General features: G+C 67.1%; 1 protein-coding gene across 21 annotated transcripts; it reads left to right on the top strand.

The window, feature by feature from the left end:
* The first annotated feature begins 369 nt into the window (after nt 1–369).
* LOC125127680 (mitochondrial Rho GTPase 2) lies at nt 370–21,820 on the top strand. 21 transcript variants are annotated; one of them, XM_047781082.1, is made up of 59 exons: nt 434–529; nt 777–868; nt 1,002–1,178; nt 1,267–1,375; nt 1,550–1,723; nt 1,941–2,055; nt 2,139–2,206; nt 2,580–2,665; nt 2,742–2,960; nt 3,681–3,749; nt 4,353–4,463; nt 4,531–4,676; nt 4,766–4,823; nt 5,238–5,356; nt 5,436–5,579; nt 5,719–5,849; nt 5,919–6,035; nt 6,281–6,516; nt 6,714–6,853; nt 7,072–7,202; nt 7,720–7,847; nt 8,166–8,327; nt 8,471–8,599; nt 8,766–8,896; nt 8,981–9,021; nt 9,129–9,286; nt 9,434–9,598; nt 9,869–10,018; nt 10,377–10,479; nt 10,637–10,758; nt 10,873–11,032; nt 11,126–11,316; nt 11,403–11,571; nt 11,692–11,803; nt 11,964–12,135; nt 13,829–13,951; nt 14,156–14,330; nt 14,440–14,570; nt 14,691–14,834; nt 14,901–15,020; nt 15,115–15,199; nt 16,567–16,625; nt 16,723–16,804; nt 16,885–16,928; nt 17,855–17,908; nt 18,375–18,427; nt 18,503–18,611; nt 18,701–18,802; nt 18,877–18,975; nt 19,117–19,225; nt 19,309–19,432; nt 19,576–19,660; nt 19,741–19,883; nt 19,966–20,066; nt 20,147–20,277; nt 20,371–20,451; nt 20,555–20,677; nt 20,755–20,957; nt 21,220–21,820. In XM_047781082.1, the coding sequence occupies exons 1-59, from the start codon at nt 520–522 to the stop codon at nt 21,344–21,346; spliced, it is 7,152 nt and encodes a 2,383-aa protein (XP_047637038.1). In that variant the 5' UTR covers nt 434–519; the 3' UTR covers nt 21,347–21,820. The 21 variants fall into 21 exon arrangements, with proteins under 21 accessions (XP_047637042.1, XP_047637045.1, XP_047637044.1 ...); XM_047781086.1 differs by having other exon boundaries at nt 370–529; nt 14,691–15,020; XM_047781073.1 differs by having other exon boundaries at nt 1,553–1,723; nt 14,691–15,020.
* The last annotated feature ends 1,250 nt before the right edge of the window (nt 21,821–23,070 follow it).

Below are 23,070 nucleotides of genomic sequence, written 5' to 3'. Positions count from 1 at the left end.
TGGGACACTGCTGTGCCTGTGGACCACTCCAGGTGTGGATGCCGCCTCCAGAGAGTTAGGTAGCAACAGGGGAGGCGGGGAGGGTCCCTGCTGAGGGAGGGCAGCCCGCAGTGGCTCATTCCTGGCATAAAGACGGGCCTCAGAGAGTCGGGAGCCTCCCCGGGTCCCACAGCTGGTCGTGCTAGAGCACCTCGAGAGGCTCCCGACTTGGGACTGGCCACAGAGGCCAGGTTGGAAGCGCCTGCCGGGGGGCGCAGCAGCAGACCACAGATTATGGCCTGGCAAGGTGTCGGGCCCCCGGGGTCCCACCGCGCCAGCCTAGGTCAGGCCCCGCCCACGGCAATCACGTGCTAAGTGCCCCGGCCGCGCCGTCACGTGTTAGGACTCGCCCCCGAAGCGCGGTCACGTGCCCTGAGCCCGGACGGCGGAAGCGGCGCGGTTGCCAGGCGGCCGTTGGAAGGCACGCACTGCGTGCCCTGCGTGGGGCGCGCGGCGGCAGAGGCGGCGAGCGGCGGCGCCATGGCGCGAGGTAGTGGCGCGCGGCGGGAGGGTAGGGCACTAGGGGCCGGGGGCTGGGGACCCGGGGCTGGGCTTCTGGGGCCCGAAGTCAGGCGCCGCCGTGGACAGGTTGGCGCTGAGACTCGCCCGGAGCCCGGTCCGCGCGCTGGGCTCGCTGTCACCCCTTGGGAGCACGCACACCCTGGCCCGGCCGCCCTCCCTGGACCTGCGGAGGGTCTGGCCCCTGGGGGCGGATCCTGACGCGTCCTTGTCCCCAGTGTGGCAGCACCCGTTTCTCAACGTCTTCCGACACTTCAAGGTGGACGAGTGGAAGCGGTCCACCAAGGAGGGCGACGTGGCCGCCGTGACGGTAAGGCGGCCAGGGCACCTGAGCAGGAGCGGCGGCTTCCGTCCTCTCTCCCGGTGGGGCGCTTTGCTGCACCCACGCCACCCCACCCCGCCCCGGTGTCTGTGCGGGACGCCTTGCCTCCGTCTGTCCCCAGGACAAGACCCTCAAGTGCAGCGTGTATCGCGTCCGGGGCTCTGTCTCTGCCGCCAATTACATCCAGCTCCCTAAGACCAGCACCCAGTCTCTGGGGCTGACTGGACGTTACCTGTATGTGCTCTTTCGGCCCCTGCCCACCAAGCATTTCGTCATTCATCTGGATGTGGCCACCGAGGTGCTGAGCTGGGGAGCTGGGCAGCCTGCGGAGGCCCTGCCCTTGTGCTGCAGGCGAGCCTTGTCACAGGTGTGCTGTGTCCCCACAGGACAGCCAGGTCATCCGACTGTCATTTTCTAGTCTCTACAAGGAGGTTAAGTCTACAGCCATGTGGCTTCAGTTTCCTTTTGTCTGTGAGCCTGGGGCACCCAGGAAAGGTAACACACAGAGGAGGCATCTGAGGGACACGGAAGGTCTTGGAGAGGCAGCCCGAGGGGCCAGGGGGAGGTGGGTGGCGGGCATGGGGTTGGGAACATGGGTGTGGGGACATGCCAAGGAGTGCTGTGGGCTGCCTCGTGAGAGCTTAGACACTGACTTTGGCTGATGTCCAGCAGAGCTGGCCAGTGTGGCCCCCCCTGGCACCCGCTGGACCTGCCTGCAGCTTGACTTGCCGGACCTCCTCCTGGTCTACCTGAACCGGCGCCACAGTCACCTCAAGAGCATCAGGCTGTGTGCCAGCCTGCTGGTCAGGAGCCTCTACACCAGCGACCTGTGCTTCGACCCTGGTGAGGGCTACACCCTGCGCTTAGCCTGCGGCCCGCCTGCTCTCACTCTGTCTGCCTTGGTCTCTGCACCTCTGCTGGTACTTGATGGACACGCCTCCGCCGCAGCATCTTTTGAGTCTGCCCGCTCCCGAGACAGCCTGGGGGCGAGGTGGTGGCTGGGCTGGGAGAGGGAGCTAGGTGGGCACCCCTTCACGTGGAACACCCCTGCTTCTGGTAGCTGTCACGGTCGCTGAAGCCCGGCGCGCGAAGCTGTCGGTCACCCCCATACCTCGAGAGATGGCGTTCCCAGTGCCAAAAGGGGAGAGCTGGCACGACCACTACGTCCACATCCGGTGAGTGGCTCTGCATGTGCTGAGGGAGGCCTGGTGGAGGGAGGGCTAGGCGGCCCTGGGAAGCTGATTCTCTTTCCACTGAGGTTTCCGAACGACCGCTGGAAAAGGCTGTCCGAAACGGTGCAGGGGGGCTGTCCCTCTCCCGAGGCAGGTGAGCCTATGGGGCAGCTGGGACCCGGGTTCAGACCCTCAGGCCCATGGAGCTGGTGGGACAGGGGGCCCGAAGCCGCACCGGGGGAGGCGAAGCCAGCAGTATGGTCCCTGAAGGTGGAGACACTGTCCCAAGGTCCCAGAGCCACTCGGGAGGTTGCGGTCAGGGTGCCGCCTGGCTCCTAGCTTTACAACTGGGAAGGGGTGCCAGGGTCCCGGGTTGGGGGCTGCAGCTGTTGGTGCGGCTTCCCTGCTGCCGGGTAGGCAAGGCCAGGGCCCGCTGCTGCCCCGGGCAGGCCTCGCTGCCATGTTTTCACGCTCTGTCTGTGCTCTGCTCGCTGGGTTCTGCGACCCCTTCTCCGTTGTGGTCTTAGCTGGGCTTCCCTCTCAGCCGGCGACCCTCAGCAAGCCTCTGCAGGACAGCGCGTCTCCTGTGGTCCGGAAGCGCGGCCCCACGGTGGTGAGTGCCCTGTGCCCTCGGAGATGGGGCTGGGGAGGGTGGTCCAGGCGGCTGACAGGCTCTTGTTCCCCCAAAGTCCCACCGGGCCTCCTTGGCACCCGGGCCCCTTCCAGACGTCAGCCTGTCCTGCCGGCGGTCGGAGAGCTCCAGCGCAGGTGGCCCCAGTGGCCGTAGCCACAAGCCTGGGGCCCGGGTGGAAGCCACTGACGAGCACGCAGCCAGTGACGCCCTTCACGTGTCTGCCTGTCAGCCAGCGGTGGCGCCCACGGCCCCAGAGGCCACAGCTCCACGAGGGGTGAGTGCCTTTCCCAGGAAGGCGGGCTGGACTGTGCCGTGGAGGGGAGTGGGTTCTGGACGAGCTGTGGGGAGGGACACCGGTCCCCAGCCACCAGGAATTTGGGTAGGGCGTGTGATTCCTGCTCATGGTTCCTTTTCATCCAGCTTTCTGGCAAAAAGCAGGACCAGTAGGAAGTGACCGTGGGCAAAAGCCGTTTTCTTTTTGTTGTTTGTTTTTGTTTTTACGGTTGTATTCTCGGCATATGGAGGTTCCCAAGCAAGGGGTCCCGTCGGAGCTACAGCTGCAGACCTACGCCACAGCCACTTTAACATGGGATCCAAGCCGCATCTGCGACCTACACCACAGCTCATGGCAACGCTGGATCCTTAGCCCACTGAGCGGGACCAGGGATCAAACCCACATCCACATGGATCTTAGTTGGGTTCGTTAACCGCTAAGCCACAAAGAGAATTCCCCAAAATCGTTCTCAACAGAGTAAGGAGAGGGCGATGCCTCTTTGGTCTGTGGGATGCCTTGGGCTCCAGGCCATGGCAGGTCGGGGTACCTGCAGGGTCTAGCACTGTCTCTGGAGTCCTGGCTTCCTGCCACAAAGCAGCCAGCAGAAGCCACCAGGACCAAGCGACTTCCTTGGGAGGCACGAACCAGCTCTGGGTGGGGCAGCCCTGGTGGGACAAGGCCTCGCCACCCAGGGTCTCACCCCAAGTTCACCTGTTGCAGAGCTTCCTCCCGGATCCCATCCTGAGGCTGAAAGGGGCCATCGGCTTTGGGGGTCACAGCACCACATGGGTGAGGATCCTGTGCTCTCGTTGGGTCCTACAAGCATCAGCCACACAGAGGGGATAGCCCCGAGGTGGCTGAGTGGACCTCAGAGCTCCCCCAGGGGTTTGGTCCATTCCCCACTGCAGAGGCCTGGCCCTGCCCACGGCGCAGGCTCAGTGCTTGCTCGTCGCAGCCACACCCAGTCGCAGGCATCTCCTCTTTGTGTTGTGAGCACCGGCCAGGTCACCGCTGGTTCACATGCTCCGGCTTCCAGAGATCTGAGAGCCCTGGTCATCTTTTAAAGCCGTGATGTATGTTGTCCACCCCAGATCCAGACCAGCAGCACAGGGCCATGTGTGGGCCAGACTGGGGGTCCCTGCGGGGGCCGCAGGAGGAGGGGAGGCTTGTGCTTGCCAGGCCCTCCTGGACGCAGGCTCTGTGGAGTTATGTTAGTGGAACCCCCAGGGATTCTCAAGTTGTGCACAGGGTTTAGGGGAAGCTCTGTGTCTGTGTGCGCGTGTGTATTCTCTTGACCCCTGTATGTGAGACTCGGGGGGAAGGGGGGTGGTCCAGGTGTGGGGGGACGAAGCCAACCAGTCTGTGGCCTCGGTGTCTGGCTCCTGTGCGCAGGCCCTGTGGACCAGGGACGGGGCTGCTGTCGTGTATCCTTGCCACGCTGTCATTATCGTCCTGAGTGTCGACACGCAGAAGCAGCGTTTCTTCCTTGGCCACATAGACAAGGTGGGCACCCCCCGGCCCAGGGGTGGTGTGCAGGCGCCCGCCCGCCCTCAACCCGCTGCCTCCCCAGGTCTCCGCCCTGGCGCTGGACGGGCGCGGCGCGCTGCTGGCCTCAGCCCAGGCCCAGCCCCCGAGCATGCTGCGCCTCTGGGACTTCCGGACTGGGCATTGCCTGTGTCTGTTCCGGAGCCCGGGCCACGCCATCTGCTCCCTCAGGTGGGCGCAGAGCCTCTGAGGGGGGCGGGGGGGGGGGGGGCGCGCGCTGGCCCCGGCGAGGCTGACCACCTCCTGTACGGCCTCCGCAGCTTCTCCGACAGTGGGGAGCTGCTCTGCGGCGTCGGCAAGGACCGCCGTGGGCGGACGGTAACGGGGCCGGGCCAGGGAGGTGGGACAGCCCGTCTGGGGTGCAGGCAGGGTCTCCGCGGCTTAGGAAGTGGGGCTCTCCTGCGCCACATGGGCTGCAGTGTGGGTTGCACTCCCGGTGGGTGGACCGGGCCTTCACCGGCCGCCTCGCTGCCCTCCTTGGGGGCCTGAGCTAGAGGGTTTTCTGCGTCGGCGTCTCTAAAGTTGGGTGTCTCACCTGGGGCCTGGGCTCTGCTCGAGGTTTGAGGTTCGAGCCTTCTGCTCCTTTCCGCGGACACGTGTCTGTGGGAGCCTTGGGTGGGCACCCGGGGCTTCTGCGGGGCAGGCAGTGGGGGGCGGGCTCCCCATCCCCTCCAGCTCAGCGGCTGCTCCTGTGGAGAGGCCCGGTGGGCACTCAGCGTGGGCTTGTTGCAGGTGGCAGTGGTGTGGGGCACCGAGCAGGTGGGCCGAGGTGGAGAGGCTGCCGTCCTCGCCAAGGCCCGCACCGATGTCCACGTCCAGGCGTGCGAGTTCGCCTTTTCTGATGAAACCAGGTGACAGGCCGCCCGCGGTGCCGGGTCAGCCGAATCAGGGTCCCTCCTCCGCCCTGGCTCACCCTGGTCCCCCTCGCAGGATGGCATCGTGCGGGCGGGGCAGCGTGCGGCTGTGGCGGCTGCGAGGTGGGGGGCTGCACTCCTGCCCCGTGGACCTGGGGGAGCACCAGGTGCTGGAGTTCACTGACCTGGCTTTCAGGCAGGACCAGGACGGCCAGACGCTGTGAGCCCTGCTTTCCCTCCCCTCTGCCCCCTTCCCCTCCCCTCCCGTCATACCTCTGCCTCTCTCTCCCCAACAGAAGGTCAGGGTTGGGGCCTCCTCCCTCTTGCCCTTGGCCTTCACTTGTCACCTCCCCGCACAGCTACGTGTGCAGCCGCAGTGGCCACATCCTGGAGATTGACTGCCAGCGCATGGCCGTGCAGCGTGCTCGCCGCCTGCTGCCAGCACAGAGCCCCGGTGACTCTCTCCCGCAGAAGCAGAACTTCTCGTCTGGTAGGTGGGCTCCGCTGTGCCGGGGGGAGCAGCCCTGATGATTTGGGCTGACCTGCCTCCCCCACCCAGGGCCGGGCATTGCCATCAGCAGCCTCAGCATGTCCCGGACCACGTGCGCCGTGGGCTCTGAGGACGGCTTCCTGCGCCTCTGGCGCCTGGACTTCTCTGCTGTGCTCCTGGAGACAGGTGCCGCTTCCACACCTCCTCGCTGCGGGTGGGCTGTGTCCTGAGCCTGAGGCCCACCATGCTGCACCCAGGAGCAGGTGGTCCCGGGGGAACTGCCTGTCCCAGCCCGCAGCGAGGCGGGGCTTCTCTGTGTCAAGGTCTGGGGTTGGGGGGCACAGCTTGGGTGCAGTCAGCTGCTTGGGTGGCTCTGGCGCTGGGCCTGCCTCCCGTCAGGCCCGGGCAGTCACCGTTCACTCTGCCTGCAGAGCTCGAGGGCCCCGTCAGCTCCGTGCGCCTCAGCCCTGACGGCCTGCGCGTGCTGTCCACCACCTCCTCCGGCCTCCTGGGCTTCCTGGATGTCGTGTCCCGCGAGTACAGTGTGCTGGCGCGCTCCCACACTGCCCCCGTGCTGGCCCTGGCCGCTGAGTGCAGCCGGGGCCAGCTGGCCACGGTGTCCCAGGATTGCACCGTCCGCATCTGGGACCAGGCGACCCTGCAGCAGGTGGGGTGTGGCCAGGAGGGAGCCGGCGGGGGGGTGGGGGAGCGGGGGACTAGAGGGCCCTGGTGGCAAGGGCCTGGGTGTTGTGTGCCTGTGTTTGGGGCCTGAAGGTCCAGGCCACTTAGAGAGAGACTGGCTCTCAGACCTTGTGCCTGGCTGGTCACTTCACCCCGTCCGCCCTCATGTCACCCGCCCTCCAGCTGTACGAGTTCACGTCTCAGGAGGAGGCCCCGTGTGCCGTCGCCTTCCACCCCGTTCAGCCCACCTTCTTCTGTGGCTTCAGCAGCGGGGCCGTCCGCTCCTTCAGCCTGGAGGCCGCGGAGGTCCTGGTGGAGCACAGGTGGGTGCCCAGCCGGCCCGGCCCCGCCAGATGCCTGCAGTGGAAGCTGGGGTGGGTTGTGGGGTTCCCTCAAGTGTGTGGGCAGCTGGGCCTGGCAGGGGGCACCGTCCACAGGAAGCCCTGTCCTCTGCTGCCCTCTCGGGACTCGGGCAGACCAGCCGTGGGAGGTCAGGGACGGTGCAGCTCAGGGACGAGGCAGCGGCGTCCTTATGGTGCAGGTGCCACCAGGGAGCCATCACTGGCCTGGTCGCCAGCCCGGACGGCAGCCTCCTGTTCAGCTCCTGCTCTCGGGGTGCCCTGGCTCAGTACCATAGCAGCGCCCCCCGCTGCCGTGTCCTGAGAGTGGCAGGTCAGGCACCCCTGCCTTCCCCCGCCCCCCACCTCCCAACCACCCCCAGATCAGGTCCCGGGGGGGCAGGGTGCCTGGTGCCCCATGACCCTGGTGCTGCGCTCTGCAGCCACGCCGCCTGGACCCCTGGCGGCAGGTGAGGCTTTAGGGCTCAATAGCCTTCCAAAATCGAAAGTCAGAGCCTTCCCTTCCCCCGAGGGGCTGAGCACCTGAGCACTGGGCCGGCCGGGAGCGGGGTGGTCAGCGGTCCCCAGGGCATCGCCCCTCCCGTGGCCACAGTAACTTGGGCCAGCCAGCTTGTCACTTTGTGCTCACTCTGGGAGCCCCAGCTGTTCTGCAGGATGTGGCGCCCACTGGCATCTCGGTGCCCTCGCGCGGACCCCATGGTCTGGCTGCGGGGGGCCCCTCCCAGCCCGGCTGGTGTTTGCTGCAGTTGGGGGCAGGTGCACATCCTCATCCGGGGTCCACTCTGGGCCCCTCGCTGCCCAGCTGACCGCCTGCCTCATGCTGCCGGCAGCCAACGTGGTGTGCCAGGCCTGTCTGGGCCCTGGTGTCCTCGCTGTCAGTGGGGATAGTCGCTTGCTGGCCGTCGTGGGTCCCTCCAAGGACACGGTGACTGTCATGGACACGGCCTCACTTGTTGAGGTGAGTCAGCTAGAGCCTCCCATGTTTCCAGTGAGGGCACAGCCTCGCCAGCCTGGTCCACAGACCCCATGGGTTCCCATCCCTGGCTATTGTGTGGCTCCCCTGGGATCCACCACTGAGGCCTCAGGTTCTCTCTAAAAGGAGCACGGCCTTTCGGAGAGGACCTGGATCCAGTCCCCCTCGCGGCAGGAGGATGTGTAAGCCATGGGCGGGGAGGGGTGCCCCTGGGTGTCTGAGACTGCACGCTGTCTGGTCTGGCTCTGGGGGCGTGAGCTCTGCCTGGAGGTCACAGCGGGGACCTTGGCTGCTCTCCCCCAGCTGCTGCGGGTCGATGTCAGCACACTGGACCCGGCTGGCGGCCGCCTGGACTCGGCCGTGGCCGTCTGTTTCGGCCCTGCATCCCCTGGCCACCTGCTTGTGTCCACGTCCTCAAACACAGTGGCGGTGCTAGACTCCACATCGGGCCGCGTGGTCCGGGAGGTGAGTCCAGGGTAGCACCCAGCGGCCTGGTCTCCTCCTCCTCCTTTCCGGCTGTGCTGCGGCGCCTCGTCCCTGTCAGGGGAGGGCAGGGCCGGCAGGCAGCCCCGTGTGCCCTGAGCGTCTGGCCGCCTGCTCTCTCGCAGCTGTCTTGTGTGCAGCCCGCAGCCTGCTCCTGCCTGGCTCTCAGCGAGGATGGCCACTTTCTTCTGACAGCCAGCCACCGGGCCATCAGGCTGTGGGACTACTTGGCGGAGGCTGGCCCCACCTGCCAGGTGTGTGCCTCGGGCAGCTGCGCAGCGGGTCCCCACACCTGCCGCTGCCTGCGCCGCCTGCGGGTCTCTTGGTCAGTTCCGGCTCTGGTGGCTGGGCCTAGAGCTGCGAGGACAGTGTTCCTCCTGCTGGGCTCAGGGCTTCTGCATCCAACACCACTGCTCCCAGGTTTTCATCGGCCACTCGGAGCCAGTGCGGGCCGTGGCCTTCATCCCCGGCCAGCGGCAGCTCCTCAGCGTGGGAGACGCTGTTTTTCTCTGGGACATCCTGGCTCCCCCTGAGCAGTGCCCCCCAGAAAGGCAAGTGGCCACCCTTGACCTGCACCTGCTGGGCCTCTGGCCGCACCCTACCCAACGTGACAGCCTCTCTTGTTGCCCCCACAGCGTCCACGGCTCACTGGAGGGCCCATTGACCTGCGAGGCTGGTGAGTGGCCCTGTCTTGCCAGCAGGCTCCGGGGGTCCCAGTGCAGAGCTGGGAGGAGAGGCCGGGCATGCCTCGCACCAAATCTCTTGCCCTCTCCGCTCCCCGAGGACAGCCCGGCTCCTTCCATTCTCAGGCCTGGGTGTGGGGCAGCCGGAGGACACAGTATCCGAAGCCAGTGAGCTCCCCCAGCAGCCGGCGCCTGTGCCGTCTCAGGTGTCTCCACCACAGCCGAGTATCTGCACCAGGCCCCCCGAGGGCTATGACGGTGAGGGTGGGGGCTGCAGGGCCTGGAGGGGGTGTGTCCCGCTCACTTGCTCAGTCCTGGCTCTGTCCACCTGCTTGGCTGCTCCCAGCCGGGGACGGGGGTGGGGGGGTTTCTTGCTCTCTTCTGACTGTCTCTCCCACTCCCCAGGTGCTCTCTCCACGTCGGGTGAGAGCCGTGGGCCCGAGGGGCTCCCTCAGGCCTCACACCCACCCACGCTGGCGCAGGAGGATGGCAGGGCTGGCAACGGGGCCTGGGGAGCTGCAGGGGGCCCCTGGGAGTGCGGCGTGCCTCCCTGCCCCCGTGGTCAGCCCGGTAAGCGGGGGACGGGTGATGGGGTGGGGCTGGGTCACTCACGACTCCACGTGGCTTCAGGACAGCCCCTGCTGCCCCTCACAGACATTTTGCTCCGTGAGGCAGGGATGGTCTCCTAGGAGGCAGACGAGCCTGGGGCCCCTGCCAGGCCAGGTGGGCGGTGGGACGTGGCTCATCTGTGTTCTCTGACCCCAAGTGTCTGAGGAGCCAGGGCCGGGGGACAGCAGGGAGCAGTCGCGGGGTGGTTCCAGGTGGTTGGAAGTCTCGCAGTTTCTCTCTCTCCCGACAGGCGCCTGCAGCCCCAGCAGAGCCAGGGCCTGGCCTGCCGCTGGCCCGGACCCCTACCAGCACGTCCGAGCACACCCGCAGGCCTCCCTGCCGGCCCAGGTTGGCCGAGATGGGGGCCCCTGCCACAAGCAGGTACCCTGGTGGCCTGAGGGTCGGGGTGGCAGCATTTTGTAGCTTCCGGGGGTACTTTCTCCCCAGTAAACAGAGAGTCCCCAGATGTCCCTGGGGCAGCTCCCGGAGCCCAGGCCTTGGTGGCAGTCCCCTGCAGGTCACTGCTCCACCTTGAGCCCACCCTCCCCCCGCCCCCCACCCCCGGTCCTGGCTCTCTCTTCTTCCCTCCTGCTCTACATGCCCAGCCCAGCCCGCCTCCCTGAGCCCCAGGGGACATGCACTTCCTGTTGCTGGGCTAGGGCCCCAACCCGGCCTGACAGGCAGAGCCTGAGACGCGGGTGGGGCCGGTGGGCCTGCATCCCGGGTCCCCTCCCCCCAGGGCCTGTTCTTCCCTGGGGCCGGCGACGAGCGCTTGCGCCTGAAAGCTGTCTTGGGCTACAACGGGAACGGCCGGGCCAACCTGGTGTGGAGGCCGGACACAGGTGGGGGCCGTGGTCGGCTCTGTGCAGCCCGGGCCTCAGGGTGTTCCGAGCTGCGGGGCGGGCGGGTCCTTCCTGGCATGGTCCCCGTTGCCTGCCTCCGCTGCGCCAGGCTTGTGGGGCTGCAGCTGACGGCTCGGGCGCCCCTCCCCGCCCGCAGGCTTCTTCGCCTACACGTGCGGCCGTCTGGTGGTGGTGGAGGACCTGCACTCCGGGGCCCAGCAGCACTGGCTCGGCCACCCTGGGGAGATCTCCACGCTGGCCCTCAGCCACGACGCCCAGGTGCGCCTCCCGCACTCCGGCCTGCACGCCTTGCCGCGGAGTCCCCCTCTACCCAGAGCCAGGGTGGCCCGGGGCTGCGCCCTCCTTTCTGACTGCCCGCCCCTTCCCCGCCAGGTTCTGGCCTCTGCCTCCAGCCGAAGCAGTGCTGACTCCCACTGCCAGATCCGCCTCTGGGATGTGCCGGGGGGCTCCTGCCGGCAGCTCCTCTCTCACCACGACACTGCTGTCCAAGCCCTGGCCTTCTCCCCAGATGACGGGCTCCTGGTCACCCTGGGTTAGTGGGGCGGGGCGAGGGCAGTGGCCCCCAGAACTCCCTGCCTGTCCCGGGCCCCCAGGTGGCTGAAGGGCCTCTGGGCCTCTCCCCCAGGGGACTGTCGGGACCGCACCCTGGCCCTGTGGAGCCTGGCCACCCATGAGCTCCTGTCCTCCGTGCCTCTCCCGGAGCCGGTGCACGGCGTGGCCTTCAACCTCTGGGACGCCAGCAAGCTCACCTGCGTGGGCCGGGGAGCCATCATCTCGTGGCTGCTGCAGCAGCACGGGGGCAGCATCAGCTTCCAGGTGCCGGGGTGCAGAGGTGGTTCTGGAGGCTGGGGTCTGGCTGGGCTGTGGGCATCTCTGACCCCCAGGCCCTTGGGTCCCGCCAGGTCCACCGAGAGCCCACCCCCAAGGAGGTGGGTGCCTGCGAGCTGACCTCGCTTTGCTTCGGGGCCGTGCCCCTGCTCTACTGCGGCTCCCACACTGGCCGGCTCTACGTCTGGGACATGCGTGCCGGCCGCTGCTTCCTGGCCTGGGAGGCGGACGATGGCCAGATTGGTGGGTGTCAGGCGGAGCCCCCGTGGCCCCTGGGAGCCTGGGGTTCAGCTTTCCCCGGGAGCCCCAGTGCTTGAGTCCCAGGCATCTGGGGATGTGGCTCCCACCGTTTGCTGCCCCCAGGAGTGCTGCTGTCGGGGGGTGAGCGGCTGGTCAGCGGCAGCAACACCAGCCGGCTGCGCCTGTGGGCCGTGGGGGCCGTGCCAGAGCTGAGGCACAAGGGCTCCAGTGCCAGGTGAGCTGCCACCCACGGCGTGCCCCGGAGCTGGCACCCTCCACCCACTGGGCCTGTCCCCCAGGGGATGTGCTGGGGCAAGGCCGGGGCCCACCGGCTGGACCTCCTGGCTCCCTGGGCTCTTGCCGCGGCCACCCCTTTGAGCCACTGCTCCCCCCAGGTCTGGCTCTGTGTTTCTGGAAGGCGAGCTGACCCTGGACGGGGCCGTGGTGAGTGCGGTCTTCCACGATAGCATGGACATGGGCATCGTGGGCACGGCAGCCGGCACGCTCTGGTATGTCAGCTGGGCCGAGGGTGCCAGCACCCGCCTCGTCAGCGGCCACCAGAGCCAGGTGAGCCTGTGGGCTGCCAGCTCGCTGCAGGGGTCGTCCGGGAGATCCCAGCCCGGGGCCAGGCCCCTACCTCACCCCCTGGCGCTCTGAGCCCTGGGATGGGGGCTGCACCCTTGGAGCCACATGCCCTTTCCTGTGGGTACGGCGCCGTACAGACATGCAGCAGCCCTTGCCCCACGGGCCTCGCTCCTGTACTTTCTCCCCTTGTAGCTTACCTGTCAGAGAGACCCAGTCGTTTGGCCTGGGGTCTCTCGTGGCTGGAGTTGGACATGCTTCTCTGTGGTATGAGAGGCTGGGGGCCTGGTCAGGGCCGGTCTGTCCTGGCATCACTCTTGGGACTTGGGACTCCAAGGATGCCCCGTTTCCCCTCCCTCACGAATGCCCCGTCTGGCGGTGGGAGTCGGATCCCTGGTTCCTGTTCCCCGGGCGGGGAGGGGGCACAGGTCTCCCTTGTGGACCCTGCTCCCAGCGTCTGCCGGCCGTGGCCCACGTGTGCGCTCCCAGAGTCTTTATGGGCCGGGGGTGGGAACGTGGGTGTGGTTTCCCCACTGTTACTTTCTCTCGATGCTCGTGGTGTCCTGGCCTCGGCTGGTGGCAGGTTCAACTCGGCTCCTGAGTCTTTTTTTTTTTTCCCCCTTTTTAGGGCCACACCCATGGCTCATGGAGGTTCCCGGGCTAGGGGTCCAATCAGAGCTGTAGCCTCCGGCCCACACCACAGCCACAGCAATGTGGCATCCGAGCTGCGTTTGCGCCTCACCACGGCTCACGGCAACACCGGATCCTCAACCCACTGAGTGAGGCCACGGGTTGAACCCACGTCCTCATGGATGCTAGTCAGGTCTCTCAACCGCTGAGCCACAAGGGGAACTTCTGTTTTTTTGTTTCTTTTTAGGGCCATACCTGTGACATGTGGTAGTTCCTGGACTAGGGGTCTGTTTTTTAAAAGAAAAAAAAAGCCACGTTCATTTGTTCAGATGCAGCGGTGATCCTCAAAGAAATTTTTGTCTGGAGAGTTCCTGTTGTTCCTCCCTCCTTGGTGCACGAGTCTCTTTTTTCTCGCACCAAAGATCCTGATCTGTCGCTGCGTGGGCTGTCTCCCTCAGTGCATCCAGCACACAGGGGGAGCTCAGCTGCCCACCCCCACCCCCCGCCAGGAGAGGGCACATCCTTTACTTCCGTCTGCAGCCCTCCAGGATCACCATGTTTTAGGTCCTGTCCAGTTTACTGTGGGAGTTCCCATTGTGGCTCAGCAATAACCAACCGGACTAGCATCCATGAGGACACGGGTTTGATCCCCGACCTTGCTCAGTGGGTTAAGGATCTGGCATGGTTGTGAGCTGTGCTGTGGGTCTCAGAGGTGGCTCAGATCTTGTGTTGCTGTGGCTGTGGTGTAGGCCGGCAGCTACACATCCGATTCGGTCCCCTAGCCTGGGAACCTCCATGTGACGCGGCTGCGGCCCTAAAAAAGACAGAAGCATTCTTCTGTGATGTCCCAGCAAGTAGGCGGTCAAGTTCAAGTGGCCAGCGAACCTCTCGCAGTTGGGATTCCACCAGGCCTGGTGTGGGGACCCTGGGGAGATTCCTTTCTGCCACGTGGGGGATCCCGGGGCCAGGCCAGCTTGAAGGGAGAGGGAGCGCTCTCGTGAGCGGCCTCAGGCGCTGTGGCCTCAGGCGGGTGGCCGGCTCCTCACAGGTGAACGAGGTCGTCTTCAGCCCTGGCGGGTCCCGCTGCGCCATGTGCAGCGATGACGGGAGTGTGAGGGTGTGGTCCTTGGCCAGCATGGAGCTGCTCATCCAGTTCCAGGTGCTAAGCCAGGTACTCAGGGGGGGGGCCCCAGGGGCTAGGGGCGCGTGCTTGGGGCCGTGCCCAGCCCAGCTTCTGGCCCTGCCTGTGCCCTGAAGGGTTCTGGCAGCTGCCGTTCTTGCTCTGGCCTTGGCGTCTGTCCGCAGCCTAGGCCTGGATCCCTCCCCCGCCCCGCCCCCGGCAGGGGGCTGATGTTCTCCCCCTGGGGGTCCCCAGAGCTGCCTCTGCCTGGCTTGGAGCCCCCCATCCTGTGGACGCCCCGAGCAGCAGCAGGTGGTGGCAGGCTACGGCGACGGCACGCTGCGAGTCTTCAGCGTCTCCCGGATGGCGATGGAGCTCAAGATGCACCCCCACCCCGCCGCGGTGACAGCCGTCGTCTTCTCTGCTGACGGTGAGGCCCGGGCTCATGGGCGACAGCACGGCTTCTGCCTGGCGCAGGTCACACCTTTAGGCTGAGGGCCAGGGGCTCCCAGGGAACCGTGTGGTCCTGCCCGTCCCAGGTCAGACTCTCCTGTCCGGAGACAAAGAGGGGCTCGTGGCCGTGAGCCGCCCTCGCACAGGTGTGACCCTCCGCATCCTGAGAGACCACCGAGGGGCCCCGATCTGCACCATCCAGAGCACGAGAAAAGAGGTGACGAGAGCTGGCAGGGCCCGGCCCGGCCCAGTCCAGGGTGCTGGGAGGGAAACGGGCGGGCGGAGTGGGGCAGGAGGCACCTACCAGCCCTTCCTTCCCCCTCACCTCCGCCCCCAGTATGGAGACTTCGGGGCGGAGGGTGCAGACCTGTGGCTGGCCGCCAGCGGGGACCAGCGGGTCAGCGTCTGGGCCTCTGATTGGCCGCAGAACCACTGTGAGCTTGTGGACTGGCTGAGCTTCCCAGCGCCTGCCCTCACAGAGGTAAGAATCCCAGTAGCCCGGTGGGCAGATGCTGCCCACCCTCTCCCAATGCCACACTCTCCACAGGTGCCCGGCTGCCTGCCACCAACCTTGGCTGCCTTCTGTCCCTGGGATGGGGCGCTGCTGGCATGTGTGGGCCTCGGCCCGCACCACGAGGTGCTCTTCTACAGCCTCCGGCAGAAGCAGGCATGTGCACCTGCCCGCAGGACCTGGTGCTGGGGAGGGGCGGGTCTCAGGGCCATGGGAACCCCTGCCAGGGCCTCACGCTCGCTGCCTGCAGGTGGTGGAGAGGATCCCGTTGCCTTTCTTTGCCGTGTCCATGAGCCTATCCCCCAGGGCCTGCCTCATGGCTGTCGGCTTTGCTGGTGAGTGCTGAGCTCTGGCGTGGACTCTGGCCTGACCTGAGTGGGGCCACGTAGGTACACCTGGGCCCCAAGCTCCTTGTCCCTGAAGTGGGTGGGGCGAGGACCTTCCCTCCAGGGGTGTTAAGAGATCAGATCTGGAGATGGGGGTGCAGGCAGGTTCCCCCATGAGGCCGCCGTTTCAGCTGGAGACAGAGCCAGGGTGGGTTGGAGGAGCCTCAGATCCTGGAGCTACACAGAGTCGGGCACGGGCCCCCAGCGCCCCAGCTGCCTTGGCCTCCCCCCCACTGTCCGCCCACAGTGGGTGCTGAGGTGCCCCCCCGCCCCCGCTGTCCGCCCACAGAACGGATGCTGAGGCTGGTGGACTATATCTCGGGGGCCGTGCAGGACTTTGCTGGCCACGCCAACTCAGTGCAGCTCTGCAGGTTTTCCCCATCTGCCCAGCTGCTCTTCACGGCGTCCCACACACAGATCCTGGTGTGGGAAGTCGTGGGCCCCTGAGCTGCGGTAAGGATGGCCGAGTCGGGCTTGCCTTGCTGGTCAGCTGGGTGCACTGGCCTGGGCAGAGGCTTGGCTGAGAAGTTGGCTTGGCCCAGGGCCTTGTGCTGGGCCCACGTGGCTCTGTGGGCTCCGCCCCAGGCTGGCCCCGGAGCGTGTTGTGTCAGTCAAGACCTTGAACACACATCTGTGAAGCGCTCGTGGCCTCGTTTCCTTCTGGATTTTGTTTCCACCTTGTACAGTTCAAATAAACGTGGGCGTTGCATTAAGGCAAGGTCTGCTGGCTTCTCCAGACTCCTGTTTCCGGGCTCTGCTGTCCCTTCCGACCTGAGATCAGCTGTTGACCTACCCTTAGGCCTCCTGCTCCCTGCCCCCACCCTGCAGGGGAGGCCTGGAGGCCTGCCCACCTGTGAGCTCCGGGGGTGGCCGGGGCGGCACCTGGGGCAGAGGCCCCGCCCCTCGGGACAGCGCGGCGCCTGGGGTGCCCAGCACGCCCACGCGGTGGCGCCGCGGCGCAGCCAGGCGGCTCTGATCCGTGCCCCCGCCCCGCTCGCTAGTGCGGCTGCGCGCGCGGGGGCCGGAAGTGCGGGCGCCTGTAGAGCGCGGGCCCGGGCCGGGCTTGCGGTCGCGCTCGAGGTCGCTTGCGGGGACGGGGTCTGCGTCCGGATTTGGCTGCAGCTCTTGGCGGTCACCATGAAACCAGACGTGCGCATCCTGCTGCTGGGCGAGGGTGTGCGCCCGGGCCCGGGCCGGGCGGGGGCCGGGGCCGGGTTGGGGTCTTGGGGCAGCGGCCGGTCGTGGCTGAGGCGGGGCGCCGCCACTTTGGCCGCTGCGCTGACCGCGCCGCCTGCCTCTCCCGCCCCCGCGCGCAGCCCAGGTAGGAAAAACGTCATTGATCCTGTCGCTGGTGGGCGAGGAGTTCCCCGAAGAGGTAAGGCCGAGCACGCCCCGCGCCCAGGGGGAGCCCAGGCCTGGGCGCCGCCGCCCTCAGTCCTTCCCGGCTGCCCTCACGGCCGCCTCTGCCCCAGGTCCCCCCTCGGGCAGAAGAGATCACCATTCCCGCGGACGTCACTCCAGAGAAGGTGCCCACCCACATCGTGGATTACTCAGGTAGAGAGGCCCCTGCCCGCGGTTCTGTCCAGGAGCTGGCGCTTCTGGCAGGTCCGCAGTGGGGTCTTTTTCCCATGCAGAAGCTGAGCAGACAGCCGAGGAGCTCCAGGACGAGATTCAGAAGGTACAGGGTGTTCTGAAGCCTCGGGAAGGAGGTGCTGGGCCTTGGGGTCAGGGCTCAGGCCCGGGGGTGGTGCTTTTGGCCTGATCGGCTTCACTTTCTGAGGGATGAGATTAGGGTGCCCAGTGAGTCTGCAGCCTCGTTAATTCTGCTGTGACCTGTCAGCTCTAAGGGTTATTGGGGTGCCAGTGATGCACCCTGTTGGGAGACGGGGAAGAGAGGGACCTTTACTCCTTCCTGCCCACATGGCTGGCCAGGTCTCCCTGGCTTTTCCTCTCCCGGTGGACCCTGGGAGCAGCCTCCAGGTCCGTGACAGTGATCCCTTAGACGGCTGTGCCCAGCTGTCCTTCCCCACCCCTTACTTAGTCCAGTGTCCTGGGCCTCTGGGCTTCAGTGGGTATTGTGGCCAAGGCTGTGGGCCGCACAACCCTGTGCTTCCCTGTTACCAGGAGAACCTGTGCCTGGACCAAGCTGGGGGTGTGGGCGCTGCCCCCGCAGTCCTGCCTGATCCCCCAGCAGCTGCTGCTATGTCCTGAGGGTACCACTGGGCAAGGATGCAGGCCGCAGCTCCCTACAGCAGCTGTCGAGGCGCCCTTTCCCCTGTGTTGTGGTTCTGGTCATTGGCGCTGCATGTGGTGACCAGGGAGCCAAGGGCTGAGGCTGGGGTGGCGGCGCCAAGTTTCACAGTGGCCGTATCTATCCTGAGCCCTCAGGGGACTGGACCAGAGCTGCCATCTTGGGGCCTGGCATCTGTGGCAAGAGCAGGCAGGGAAGGGTTTGCCTGAGGTGTGAGTGGCCACTGGTGTGACTCGGCCTGGGAGCGCCAGCTGGAGGGGCGGGCTGCCGTGGTCCGTCATCCTGGTCCTGTGCAGCCTGTGAGTGGAGCAGGAAGCATCAGATCACGCCACACACCGCTCCTCTGCCCACAGGCCAGCGTGGTGTGCGTGGTATATGATGTGTCAGAGGAGACCACTGTCGAGAAGGTGAGCAAGGGAGCTCTCCGCCCAGCCCGTCCCCCTGTCACCGGCACCCAGCGGGTCAGCCCCTGGTTCTCTGCACACACCCCACGTGGGGGCGACTTGCACCCCATCTCTTAACAAGTGCTTTGGGGATCCTCATGGCCCAGACCCCTGCAGCTTCCCCAGAGCTCTCGTGATCCTCCATCTTGCAGAGAGCGTGAACGGCCGCAAGTGAACCTTTGAGGCCTGCGGGGGGGGGGGAGGGGGGGACTGCTGACCCCATATTCGTTGCGCGTGTTTGGGAGCTACTGGGACCAGATGAGGTCCTCCCTGCTGGTTTCTCTCACCGGCCTCACTGCCAGTGGTTGTGACTTTGGCCCTCAGTGCGCCTGGGCTGCCCACGTCTCTGTTTGAGCCGAGCATGAGTTCCCCTTGGGGGGCTGTGGGCCGGGCGGGCCCCCTCTCCTCATGGCCAGGTCTTGCCTTTCAGATCCGAACCAAATGGATCCCGCTGGTGAATGGGAACACCAGGAGAGGTCCCAGGTAACAAGCAAGGCTTGGGCAAGGGGCTGGGCCTGCCGGCACCTGACCCCTGTTGACCTTGGGCCTCTCTCCCAGGGTCCCCATCATCCTGGTGGGCAACAAGTCAGACCTGCGGCCGGGGGGCTCCATGGAGGCCGTGCTGCCCATCATGAGCCAGTTCCCCGAGATCGAGACCTGCGTGGAGGTGAGCACACAGGGTGAGAGGTACCAGGGTCACAGAGGCCAGGGTGCGGGGCCCTGCCTCACCTCCGAGTCTGTTCCCATGTGTCCTAGTGCTCGGCCAAGAACCTGAAGAACATCTCGGAGCTGTTCTACTATGCACAGAAGGCTGTGCTGCACCCCACCGCCCCCCTCTATGACCCTGAGGCCAAGCAGGTGGGCAGCGGGCGCCGGCAGGGAGGGCGAGCGGGTAGGAGGGGCAGGCGTGTGCTGAGCCGCTGTCCCCACAGCTGAGGCCCGCTTGCTCCCAGGCCCTCACCCGCATCTTCAGGCTCTCAGACCAGGACATGGACCAGGCGCTCAGTGACCAGGAGCTCAACGCTTTCCAGGTATGGTCCCTCTGTCTCCTGGGGCGCCCACCCGTCTCGGCTGCGGCCACAGCCCCCACCTCGGCCGCCTTCCGCATGGACCGAGCGGCCCCCCGGGCAGCTGGCTGACGGGGCAGGGGGGCCGCTTTCTCTCGGAGGCAGACGTGCTGCTTCGGGCACCCTCTGGCCCCGCAGGCCCTGGAGGACGTGAAGCTGGTAGTGAGCAGAAACGTGGCGGGAGGCGTGCAGGACAACCGGCTGACCCTGGACGGTGAGGCCGGTGCCCTGGCCAAGCCCCAGCCCCGGGGAGAGGCTGGGCTGTGCCGGGTGCGACCTCTCCTCTGCCCTCCCAAGCAGGCTTCCTTTTCTTGAACACGCTCTTCATCCAGCGCGGCCGCCACGAGACCACGTGGACCATCCTGAGGCGCTTTGGCTACAGTGACTCGCTGGAGCTGACGCCCGACTACCTCTTCCCTGTGTGGGTGCCCTTCAGGCTCGGGGCTCCAGGGCCTTGGCCCCGGGGGCGGTGGGGCCTTGTTCCGGGCTGGGTGGCCTGGGTAGGACAGAGGTGCGGTGGCAGGGCAGGTGGGGTGCCCACTCGAGACGCCCCGGCTCCCACAGGCTCCACGTGCCCCCCGGCTGCAGTGCAGAGCTCAACCACCGAGGCTACCAGTTTGTGCAGAGGATGTTTGAGAAGCACGACCAGGTGAGGGCGCTGCGCCCGCGGAGCCCCCCCTTCCCATCGCCCCCCCCCCCCAGCTGTCACCGCAGCCCCTCTGCCCACAGGACCAGGACGGCGCCCTCTCGCCGGCAGAGCTCGAGAGCCTCTTCAGCGTGTTTCCCGCTCCTCCCTGGGGTCCCCAGCTCCCCGACACCGTCCGCACGGAGGCCGGTCGGCTGCCCCTGCACGGGTACCTCTGCCAGTGGACGTACGTAAGGCCACCGCAGCCCCGCCCCCGGCCGCGCCCCACGCCACCGTGATGGCAGCTCCCCCGCCTCTCCCGTCCCCAGCCTGGTGACCTACTTGGACGTCCAGCGCTGTCTCGAGCACCTTGGCTACCTGGGCTACCCCACCCTCTGTGAGCAGGACTCGCAGGCGCACGCCATCACAGGTGGGTGCCCGCTTGCCCCCCGTGCCCCCGGCACCTCCCACAGCGCCACATTCCCGCTCATGCTCGCTCCCCGTGTGCAGTCACCAGGGAGAAGAGGCTGGACCAGGAAAAGGGGCAGACACAGCGAAACGTCCTCTTGTGCAAGGTGCTGGGGGCCCGGGGAGTGGGCAAGTCCTCCTTCCTGCGGGCCTTCCTCGGCCGTGGCCTGGGGGTGAGTGTCCGCCCGGGGCGCTCGGGGGTGGGGGTAGGGGGCCAGAGGTTCAGGCCTTGGGCTTCGAGCGCTTGCCTCCCTGCTCGGCACCAGGATGCCCGGGGGCCCCCGGAGGAGCCCTCCGTCTACGCCATCGACACCGTGCGGGTCGGCGGCCAGGAGAAGTACCTGATCGTGAGTGTTGGGGGTCCCCGCGGTGGGCCTGGAGCATGCCGGCCGGGGGAGCTGCCCCTGGGGGACCGAGCCCGGCGCCCCTCTGAGGCCGCCCCCTGTTTAGCTCTGCGAGGTGGCCGCGGACAGCCTGCTGACGGCCGAGGCCGACACCTCCTGTGACGTTGCCTGCTTGATGTTTGACGGCAGTGACCCTGGCTCCTTCGCGCTGTGCGCCAGCGTCTACAAGGCAAGGTCCCACCGCCCTGGGGGCCCTGCCGGGGGCCGGGGGCCACCTTCCTGCTCACACGGCCCCTGCCCCAACAGCGCCACTACATGGACGGGCAGATCCCCTGCCTGTTCATTTCTTCCAAGGCCGACTTGCCCGAGGGCCTCTCGCCACCCGGCCTGTCCCCGTCGGAGTTCTGCCGCCGGCACCGACTGCCCGCTCCGACCCTGTTCTCCTGCGCTGGTCCGGCTGAGCCCAGCATGGCCGTCTTCGCCCGGCTTGCAACCATGGCCGCCTTCCCGTGGGTACCAGCACGGAGGCCCCTGTGTGGGAGACCCTCCCCTGGCCCGGGCTGGGTGGGGACAGCTCTGGTGTCAGCATTGCGGGACGGGCCCTGGTGCCAGTGCTGACGCTTGGGTGGGATTCTTGGGGCCTGGCCTCGGGCTGCCCCGATGTCTGGGGTCCTGCTGTGCTGGGCACGGATAGGGAGCGGCTGGGTGAGGCCCCGCTTGCTGGGAGTGCTGGTGGGAGGGTACAGCAGCCGGGCCGCCTCTCTTCTGCAGACACCTTGTCCACAGGGAGCTGCATACCACCTCCTTCTGGCTCCGGGTGGCGCTGGGGGCCGTCGGGGCCGCTGTCGCCGCCATCCTCAGCTTCTCACTCTACAGGGTCCTGGTGAAGAGCCGATGAGCCCCAGGACCCCACCGTCTGATCTCAGGGCCCCCGGGGCGCTGGCATGGGGCCACCTGCTCGGGGGGTGGGGAGGGCGAGGAGCAGGTGTGCTCCATCTCAGCTTCCCTTCCGAGGCCAGCCCTGCTCCCGCCTCAGCCCTGAGGGTGGGCTCCCAGCCCCTAGCACCCCACCCTGCCGAGGACGCTGGGCCGCGCCTCCTCTGTGGGCGCCATGTCGGAGGGACTGGAGGACGTTGGGTGAGGAAAGCAGTGACCCCAGACCCCAATTCTCAGGGCTCCACCCCTCCTTCCCAGGCGGGTAGGAACAGGGTAAGAAGGCAGAGCTTTGGGCCGGAGGTGGGGGAGGGCGGGCAAGAAGTGGCTGGACTGTTGTGCACACCCCCCCCCTGTCTGGAGACAGGCCCGGGGCTATGCCCCTCACCAGAGACGATGAGATAGGGCTTCCGGATTAAACTTCACTGTGTTTTTTCTATATTGGGTCTTACTTTCCGAAGCTGATTTCTTGAATCAGCTAAAACATGTCCTTGGTCTGGTGCAGGCTGCAGATGTCACTCCTGACACCCCTTCCCCCCGCCCCCCGGTCTCCCCTCTGGGCCTGGGTCACCCTCCTGAGGTCTCGGGCCAGGGTGAGGCCCACTTAGGGCCCAGCTGCAGCCTCAGAGCCTTTCTGTCCCTTGAGGCCCTTGGGGGCCTCCTACCTGAGGTCCTCCCATTGTGACACCCCCACAGCCAGGTGTGCCCACCGCTCAGACCTCCACATCCTCTCAGCTGAGCTGAGCTGTGCTGAGCGTCCAGCCGGGGGACGAGGACAGAGAGCCTTTCCTGGGCTGAAGAGGGGCCTTAGCTCGGGGTTGGGCTTCAGCAGCTGCTGCCGAGGTGCTCGCTCTGGCCTGGAGCAGAGACAGCCCCCTGGGGTGACCTGGCCACACAAGTGCCCCCTCTGCCATCAGTCACCCAGTGTGAGGCAGGCCTTCAAGCCAGGGCCTCACCCAGACCCGCGGGCTGTTTCTAGAGGCGGAGGAGCTGTCTATGCAGCAGGGGGGTTAAACCTGACCCCAGCCCCTCTGGTCTCCGGGGACAGGCCGCGTGTTGTTTCTAGCTGCGGCCTCTGCCCTGAGGCCCAGCTGCACGGGAAGGTGCCCGCACCGGGGTGATGAGGGTTGCTGGTCCCGGTCCAGATCTGTCATCTTCCTCGTTGGAGGGGGTCCACCTGCCCTCCGGAGGAGGAGGAGGGGCTCCCCCATGGCCACCAGGGGTCTTCGTGACGCCCAGGAGCCTCGGTCCCAAGGCGCCTGCTCTAGGTGGTCCCCACCCCCGAGCGGGGGGCCTCCCTCACCCCCGCTGGTCGTCTGTGCTCACCCGGCGGGGCTTAGGGCCCCCTTGCGCCGGGACAGGCCGGCTGTCTGACAGGGCGGCGCCTTCAAGGAGTCCGGGCTGCGGAGTCCCTGCAGGGCTCTGCTCTGGCGCTCTCCCCGAGGAGGTGACGTCGGCGCCGGGGACAAGGGGGTGTGCGCGGAGCGGGAGGGGCGTGGGTGCCCCGCGTAACTCAGTTTCCCGGCTGCTGCCCCGCGGGACGAGCAGCCGCAGCCCGGAGGAGGGCGGGGACGCCGGCGCGCCGCTCTCGCCGCGCTGGACGGGAACCGGGTGCCCCGTGCGGTTCCTGCCCTGGCACGTCCGCGTGCGGGGCGCGCGCGGGGCTGGGCCGGCGGCGGGGGCGGGCGG

This window comes from Phacochoerus africanus, chromosome 5, assembly GCF_016906955.1.
Source record: "Phacochoerus africanus isolate WHEZ1 chromosome 5, ROS_Pafr_v1, whole genome shotgun sequence".
NCBI classification, from domain to species: domain Eukaryota; kingdom Metazoa; phylum Chordata; class Mammalia; order Artiodactyla; family Suidae; genus Phacochoerus; species Phacochoerus africanus.
Note: the sequence above shows the minus strand (reverse complement) of the source record. Positions and strands in the feature narration are given on the sequence as shown.

Excerpts from the sequence above, each read along its gene's own strand:
- LOC125127680 (XM_047781086.1), top strand. Across the intron at positions 15,200-16,566 it reads CATGGCTGTCGGCTTTGCTG|CCCAGGTAGGAAAAACGTCA; the intron begins GTGAGTGCTGAG and ends CCCCGCGCGCAG. Across the intron at positions 18,803-18,876 it reads ATGACCCTGAGGCCAAGCAG|CTGAGGCCCGCTTGCTCCCA; the intron begins GTGGGCAGCGGG and ends CTGTCCCCACAG.